At 49.5% G+C, this 9,019-nt stretch overlaps 1 protein-coding gene across 1 annotated transcript in view; it reads right to left on the reverse strand.

The window, feature by feature from the left end:
• Positions 1-2,835: 2,835 nt before the first annotated feature.
• The window catches only part of LOC102427516 (receptor-type tyrosine-protein phosphatase N2-like), a gene marked incomplete at its 3' end in the record, with an annotated part of 42,751 nt that continues 36,567 nt past the window's right edge, over positions 2,836-9,019 (reverse strand). Inside the window, exon 4 of the mRNA XM_023748264.1 lies at positions 2,836-2,913. Within this exon, the coding sequence (XP_023604032.1) occupies positions 2,836-2,913 (78 nt within the window). The remainder of the gene's footprint in view (positions 2,914-9,019) is intronic.

The raw sequence follows: 9,019 nt of genomic DNA on the forward strand, positions 1-9,019 counted from the left end.
AGGTGTGAGCGGAGGAAGCTCAGTGTCCTGCCGGGGAGCTTGTCCTAGCGCCAAAGCTCGGGGTCCCGCGCCACGGCGTCGCGCTTGATCCACGGAACACGGGGGGCAGGGGCTTCCCTTTTTGCAGGATTTGCTCGCACAGTCGCTCACCTTGCCCACAAAGTAGGGACAGGTGCCTGCATGTGCAGACACTGACAAGGCAGGGGCTGGCGGCCGCCTGGGGCCTCTTCCCAGGAACCCCTGTGAGGCCGGAGCACCCCCTCCTTCAGGCGGAGAGTCGGGGGGCTGACGGGCGGCGGGAAAGCATGCAGGCCATGGGGTGAGTGAGGGCTGATGGTTAGCCGATTCGCCTCTTACTTGCGGCCCAAGGCAGAGAGAGTCAGAGACAGTGAGGGAAACGGAGGCGGGGACCCCGGCCCCCGACTTTGCTCTGAGTGGCTGATGTCAACATTCATTCTCAATGTCCGAGCCCCGCCCGGTGCTCAGGATCATAAGATTAAACAATAGATAAGAGACATTTTAATAAAATAAAACACTGATTAATTTTCTTTGTATTTCAAAAAATGAAATTGTAAAGTGGCTTTAAAAAGTGTCTTTAAAACATTAAATCTCTTGAAGGGATTTTTTTCAGACTCAGTTTTGAAAACCTGATTGATCATAAACACATTAAAGGCACCTGGCTGGCGGTTCAGTGGTTAGAGCGTCGGCCGTAGCCTGGAGGGCTGTAGGTTCAATCCCGGCCCTGGTCTGGCGCGTGCGGGAGGCAACCGGCCACGTTGTCATTCTCACATGGATGCTTCCTCTCTCTCTCTCTCTCTCTCTCTCTCTCTCTCTCTCTCCCTCCCTCCCTCCCTTCCACTTTTCTCGAAAAAAAAAAACAACCCCAAAACAATGGAAAAAATATCCTTGGTGAGGATTACAAAAAATATATATCTTAAAGGCCCCCAATAAATTCTGAAATCATGTAACTTTTGACAAACCCTGTAAACAAGTTTGAATTGGCTTAATTGCACCCAAGGGGTTATCACAATCAAAGTAAGAGCTCACTTTCAGAAAAATAACTGATTAAAAATAAGTCACCTAGTTGAAAAAAGAGATAGAGGAAGACATAAACAGATGGAAGAACATACCATGTTCTTGGATTGGTAGAATCAACATCATTAAAATGTCCATACTACCCAAAGCAATCTATAAATTCAATGCACTTCCCATTAAAATACCAACGGCATATTTCACAGACCTAGAACGAACTCTCCAAAAATTCATCTGGAATAAAAAAAGACCCCAAATAGCTGCAGTGATCCTGAGAAAGAACAAAGTAGGTGGGATCTCAATACCAGATATCAAGCTGTATTACAAAGCCACTGTTCTCAAAACTGCCTGGTACTGGCACAAGAACAGACATATAGATCAATGGAATAGAATAGAGAGCCCAGAAATCGACCCGAACCAATATGCTCAATTACTATTTGACAAAGGAGGCAAGAACGTACAATGGAGTCAAGATAGTCTCTTCAATAAATGGTGTTGGGAAAATTGAACAGATACATGCAAAAAAATGAAACTAGACCACCAACTTACACCATACACAAAAATAAACTCAAAATGGATAAAGGATTTAAATGTACGAGGGGAAACCATAAAAATTCTAGAAGAATCCAAAGGCAACAAAATCTCAGACATATGCCGAAGCAATTTCTTCACCGATATAGCTCCAAGGGCATTGGAAACTAAAGAGAAAATAAACAAATGGGACTACATCAAAATAAAAAGCTTCTGCACAGCAAAAGAAACCATCAACAAAACAACAAGAAAGCCCACTGCATGGGAGAACATATTTGCCAATGTTATCACTGATAAGGGCTTAATCTCCAACATCTATAGGGTACTCATACAACTTAACAAAAGGAAGATAAACAATCCAATCAAAAAATGGGGGGCAAAGGACCTAAATAGACACCTTTCAAAAGAGGACATTCAGAAAGCCAAGAGACATATGAAAAAATGCTCGAAGTCACTAATCATCTGAGAGATGCAAATCAAAACAACAATGAGGTACCATCTCACACCTGTCAGACTGGCTATCATCAACAAATCAACAAACGACAAGTGCTGGAGAGGATGTGGAGAAAAGGGAACCCTCGTGCACTGCTGGTGGGAATGCAGACTGGTGCAGTCACTGTGGAGAACAGTATGGAGTTTCCTCAAAAAACTATAAATGGAACTCCCATTTGACCCTGTGATCCCACTTCTAGGAATATATCCCAAGAAAACAGAAACACCAATCAGAAAGGATATATGCACCCATATGTTCATAGCAGCGCAATTCACCATAGCTAAGATCTGGAAACACCCTAAGTGCTCATCAGTAGATGAATGGACTAGAAAACTGTGGTACATCTACACAGTGGAATACTATGCTGCTGTAAAAAAGAAGGAATTCTTACCATTTGCAGCGGCATGGATGGAACTGGAGAGCATTATGCTAAGTGAAATAAGCCAGTCAATGAAGGAAAAATACCACATGATCTCACTCATTTATGGATAATAAAGACCATTATTAACTTATGAACAAAAATAGATACAGAGGCAGAGCAGCCTGGAACAGACTGTCAAACTACAGCGGGAAGGCCGGGGAGGGTTAGGGGGCAGAAGGGAGGGGGGTAAGAGATCAACCGAAGGACTTGTATGCATGCATATAAGCATAACCAATGGACACAAGACACTGGGGGGTAGGGGAGGCCAGGGGATTGTCAAGGTGGAAAAAAAAAGGAGACAAATGTAATACCCCTTGTAATACTTTAAGCAATAAAACAATAAAAAAAAATGATTCACCTGCCAGAAGTCGGCCACAGTGGCGGGCAGTGGTCCCTGGGCGGCAATGTACGCCGGACTCCTGGGGTCATGGTCCATCTGCAAGACAGGTTCACAGTGATGAGCTCGGAAATGGTCACGAACGAGGAAGTCACACAGCGGCCACAGGGAGTGCTGGTCGCACCCTGCACCGACTGCCACCAGGACACGCCCCGTGCCGGCGCTCCTGACTGCTGTGCAGGGGACAGGAGCAGCATCAGCAGTGAGGACCAGCCCTTGCTGGTGTGGCTCAGTGGATAGAGCATTGACCTGCAGACTGAAGGGTCCGGGTTCGATTCCGGTCAAGGGCACATACCTGGGTTGCAGGCTTGATCCCTGGCCCTGATCAGGGAGTGAGTGTGGAGGCAACCAATTGGTGTGTCTCTCTCACATCCATGTTTCTCTCTCTCTGTCTCTCCCCTCCCTTCCACAGTCTCTAAAGATCAATGGAAAGATATCCTCAGGTGAGGATTAAAAAGAAAAAAGAAGTGAGGTTCAGACGCCAATCAATGAACCCGCTACACAGGCTGGGCCGCAGGGTGAGACCGCCAGCAGGTGGCCTTTCCGTGGATCCCAGAGCGGGTTGGCATGAGCAGGGTGAGTGCAGAGTCAGGGTCCAGGCCATGAGCAGGGCTGGTGCGAGGTGAGCCCTGCTCCCGGTTGAGTGAGGGCCCCGCTCATGGCGAAGCACCTCCCGCTTGGAAGCAGTGCATCTGCCTCCGGAAAGAGTTACCGCCCACAGGGGCACTTGTTTTGTTACCACGAAGGCTCAGGCACGGCTGAGTCACGCATGGTCCGGTCGGCGTCCTGGGGGAGGAGGCAGCCCAGCAGCTGGCCCCCACCAGACGGGAACAGGAGTTTTCGATGCGCAGTGCTGGGGTGACATAGCCCCACCTCCTGCCCAATGTGCTTTTGTACCCAAAACAATTTAGAGAGCAGCCCGGCTTTGAATTGTTACTATGTTCAAATTAGCATTTAGTTGCTTTCAAAATGAGAAATGTGATTAAAAGTGAAAATCTGAACTGGTTTCAGGAGAGTAAATAAGGCCACCTTTTGTCACAGGTCTCAATTGTTGTGGTGTTTCACTTACTGTCCCCAAGACCAAAGAGGATGGGACACTCGCCATCCCCCTCGCTGTCGCGTGGCTGTCGCGTGGCTGTCGCGTGGCTGTCGCGTGGCTGCCACGCAGAAGGCCGTGAACACCTAGAGGGCTCAGTGGGGAAATGAGTCCTCCATTGAGCAACAAAAGACAGCCCTGACGGCGGTGCCACGCACCCTCTGTGGGACAGACGACATCCTGGGCAAGAGCACTCGGTGTGAGCAGCCAACGCCGCGCCTCAGAGCCGTGGCGGGAGGAGGGGGCGCAGCATCCGCAGTGAATGAAAGTACAGCAGACAACGATGCGGACAGAAGCCTCATTCCACTTGATCTCCAAGGCGGGACAAGTGCGATGAGAGGAGGCAGGCACGCCCCTTCCCTTCTCCGGGAAGCACTCCAGGCTCAGCGTGGCGGACGTGTGTCCCGCCTCCGGTTCCTGGTGGGAGAACAGCATCTCCGTTCTCGCTCACTTTCCCACGTCTTGTGGGAAACTTTTTATTTGTACAAATGCCAAGTTCACAACCAGAAGCTCTGTGACCTCGGAAGAAGGGAGAGTCTGCTTGGACCCTGGCCCTGTGTCTGTGAGACCTGAGAGGGGAGGGATGTGGGCAGCACGAGGTCTGATGCCCTTCAACCCCAGGATCCCCGGGAGTTTTCAGAAAAGGTGAAGCGGAACCCACTGTCCACAGGGTGACGAGTCTGTGAAGACGCCGGGTGAACCTGGGCACCAGCACGGAGCGTTCCTATGAACCCTCAGTGCACAGGTGAGGCAGTGATCTGCCTGAAGCTGTACAAGGGCAATCTATATATAGGAAGGCCTAAGCGACTATTGGGCCTTTGGACCGGTGGACCTTTCGACTGGAAGCTATGACATGCACTGACCACCAGGGGGCAGATGCTCAACACACAGGCATGGAAACATGGAACAGACTGATGAGTCAGAGGGAAGGGGGAGGGGGGAGGGTGGGAAGAGATTAACCAAAGATCTTACGTGCATACTAGAGGCCCGGTGCACGAAATTCATGGGCAGGTACCGTCCCTAGGCCTGGCCTGAGATCAGGGCCATCTTCCCCAGCTGCCTGCAGCCGGCCCCACCCCCTGCCCCCAGTTCCCTGTTCCCCATCTGGTGATCGATGCCTGACGGCCAGGGGAAGGGACCGAGAGGTCAGCTGTTCCCACCTGCTCGCCGGCCCCACCCCCTCCGTGGGTGGCCATCAGGCGATCAGAGCCTGCCAGTCGGGGAAAGGGACCAAGAGGAGGTCAGTGCGCGTCATAGTGACTGGTCCAGCAGTCGTTCTGGTCATTCTGCTGTTAGGGTCAATTTGCATATTACCCTTTCATTATATAGGATAGAGGCCTGGTGCATGGCTGGCCTGCCCTGAAGGGGACCCTGAATCAGGGTGGAGGGTCCCCGCTGGGGGGCGGGGCCGGCCTGGGCGAGGGGTTGCGGGCGGTTTGCAGGCCACCCACGCCCCCGGCTTTGTCAGGAAGGACGTCTGGTCTATCCGGTCTAATTAGCATATAACCCCTTTATTAGTATAGATTATTAGTATAGACTAGAGGCCTGGTGCACAGATTCATGCACTGGTGGGGTCCCTCAGCCTGGCCTGCAGGGATTGGGCCGAATCCGTGCACCAGGCCTCTGACATCCCCCGAGGGTCCTAGATTGTGAGAGGGCACAGGCCAGGCTGAGGGACCCCACTGGTGCATGAATCCATGCACAGGGCCTCTAGTTATTAAATAAGCGTGACTGCCTGGCTTTCTCCCTAGAAACCCTAATGTGCATGAAAAACTTCGCAATAATTTCCCCAGTGTCCTCTCAGAAGTGATCTTAAGGAGGAAGTGTTCAGTGTGTCCTGAAGCCTGGCTCTCTTATTTGGCCAATTTCTTATGCTATTCAGGGCATCATCCTCTAAGGAATCAATTTGTACTAGTTAATTAGACAAATGCATTCTGATACTAGATAAATCAGTTAAACACATTCTGATACTAGTTAAATCAGTTAAACACATTCTGAATTAAAACTTTATTTATTTTAATAATTCTTTATTGTTGAAAGTATTACATATGTCCCCTTCCCCCCCATTGAACCCCTCCAGCCCGCCCCCACCCCCACCCCAGGCCCTTATCGCCCTACTGTCTGTGTCAAAGGGCCATGCATATATGCATACAAGGTCTTTGGTTGATTACCTCCCACTCACCCATCCTCCCCATCTTCCCTCTGGGATTCCACACTCTGTTCCATGTTTCCATATCTCTGGATCCACTCTGTTCATCATTTTATTTTGTTACTTAGATTCCAGATATAAGTGCGATCATGTGACTCTTGTCTTTCTCTGACTGACTTATTTCACTTAGCATGATACTCTCCAGGTCCCTCCATGCTGTCTCAAAAGGTAAGAGATCCTTCTTTTTTTACAGCTGCAGAGTGTTCCATGGTGTAAATGTACCACAGCCTTTTTATCCACTCGCCTACTGATGGGCATTGGGGCTGTTTTCAGATCTTAGCTATTGTAAATTGTGCTGCTAGGAACATAGGGGTCATACATTCTTTCTGATTGGTGCTTCGGGTTTCTTAGGTTATATTCCCAGTAGTGAGATCATTGGGTCAAATGGGAGTTCCATATTTAATTTTTTGAGGTAACTCCATACTGTTTTCCATAATGCCTGCACCAGTCTGCATTCCCACCAGCAGTGCACGAGGGTTCCCTTTTCTCCACATCCTCGCCAGCACTTGTCCCTTGTTGATTTGTTGACGGTAGCCATTCTGACAGGTGTGAGGTGATACCTCATTGTGGTTTTAATTTGCATCTCTCGGATGATCAGTGACTTTGAGCATTTTGTCATGTCTCTTGGACATCTCTATGTCCTCTTCGGAGAAGTGTCTATTTAGGTCCTCTGCCCATTTTTTAATTGGGTTATTTGTCTTCCTTTTGTTAAGTTGTATAACTTCCTTATATATTTTTGATATTAACCCTCTATCAGATGTATCATTACCAAATATGTTCTCCCATACAGTGGGCTCCATTTTCGTTTTGTTGATGGTTTCTTTTGCTGTGCAGAAGCTTCCTTTTTTTTAAAAAAAAATATATATATTTTATTGATTTTTTACAGAGAGGAAGGGAGAGGAATAGAGAGTTAGAAACATCGATGATGAGAGAGAAACATCGATCAGCCGCTTCCTGCACACCCTCCACTGGGGATGTGCCCGCAACCAAGGTACATGCCCTTGACTGGAATCGAACCCGGGACGCTTCAGTCTGCAGCCCGACGCTCTATCCACTGAGCCAAACCGGTTAGGGCGAAGCTTCCTTTTTTGATGTAGTCCCATTTGTTTATTTTCTCCTTAGTTTCTTTTGTCCTAGGAGATGTATCTGTAAACATACTGCTATGAGAGATGTCTGAGACTTTTCTGCCTGTGGTTTCTTCTAGGATTTTCATGGTTTCACTTAAGGGACATTTAAGTCCCTTAATCATTTTGAGTTATTCTGTGTATGGTGTAAGTTGGTGGCTTGGTTTCATTTTTTCCTGTATCTGTCCAATTTTTCCAGCACCATTTATTGAAGAGACTGTCTTGACTCCATTATATGCTCTTGCCTCCTTTGTCAAATATTAATTGAGCATAATGGCTTGGGTCGATTTCTGGGGTCTCTGTTCTGCTCCATTGCTCTATATGCCTGTTCTTGTGGCAGTAACAGGCTGTTTTGATTACAGTGCTTTGTAGTATAACTTGAGATCTGGTATTGTGATCCTTCCAACTTTGTTCTTCTTTCTCAAGATTGCTGCAGCTATTCGGGGTCTTTTTTGGTCCATATAAATTTTTGGAGTATTTGTTCTAGATCTGTGAAATATGCCATTGGTATTTTAATAGGGATTGCATTGAATCTGTAGAGTGCCTTGGGTATGGACATTTTAATGATGTTGATTTTACCAATCCAGGAACACTGGATTAAAACTTTAAACATTTTTCCTCCCTTAATATACTGCAGAATAAAGAGGGAGGTGATCCTCACCTGCTGACGGAGACTTCAGCCTGTCCCTGTTGTGAAATGTGCAGTTTTGACAAAACTGCCATGTGACGACGGGCTCAGCCTCCGCTCCAGTGCCCGCCGCCCGAGGGGCCTGTCTCGGACACCGTGCGGGAGAGCAGGGCCTTGGTTCACTTTCACGACCTCCGATGAAAAGCAAAGATTGCCCACTATCGCCCACGGCTGGTGGCGGAGTTTAATGCGGGCTGAGCACACCCGCGGTGACGGATGGCCAGGCTCCCAGCCCTGACGGCGCTTCTTACTCAGCTGCTGGCTGCAGCTGCCGTGGCCGCTATCTCAGAGGAAGACGCCCACGGGCTTCTAGTTCACCATTACGACTCAAGTTAAAGGAAGACCTGTAGTGTTGAATAAAGGAGGGAGCACAACAAAATCACGTATTTCCCTCGGTGTTGCCTTCAGACCCAAGTCCCTGCGGGAGCTGCTCCTGGATGATGCTGTTTGCACACCAGCAGCGGTGCCCACCCTGACGCTGGGCTTCAGCGGGTGCTGGAACTCGGAGCCCACACAGGGGACGCAGGGGCTTGCACACACGCCCTCATGGCTTTCGGACCTGGAACGACTCCTTTAGTTCTCTCGTGGGTCCTCCCAGGGACCAGGAGTCATAGAAGGACGTGACTCTCCTTGTTCCCAGGGTCTGGGGTCAGCGCCATGGTCCGTTGTGCAGGCCGGGGCCAGGCAACTACAGACCCGCCTCCTGGACACAGGCCTCTCACAGTGGGGACGGGTGGCCACCAGTGCGGCTTTGCCTTGATTGTTTGAATCAGAACCAACAAGAAAATCCAAGCACATGGCAATGTGCTGGAGGACTGAGTGGCCACAGGGAGAACCTGGGAACCAGGGGTCGAGGTCCAGAGGCACCTGCAGGAGGACCCAGGTATGGACAACCTTCTTCCACGAGGGCACAGGCCAGGGCGGGCTCGGCCGGGCAGGCAGGCACGCCGGCCAGTCTTCCCTGCGCTGTGCTGGACCGGCGTGAGAAGTGTCGGGAAGCGCGAGGCGTTTAATACAACAGGCGCTTT

This window comes from Myotis lucifugus, unplaced genomic scaffold (genome assembly GCF_000147115.1).
Source record: "Myotis lucifugus unplaced genomic scaffold, Myoluc2.0 scaffold_1233, whole genome shotgun sequence".
Lineage (NCBI taxonomy): Eukaryota > Metazoa > Chordata > Mammalia > Chiroptera > Vespertilionidae > Myotis > Myotis lucifugus.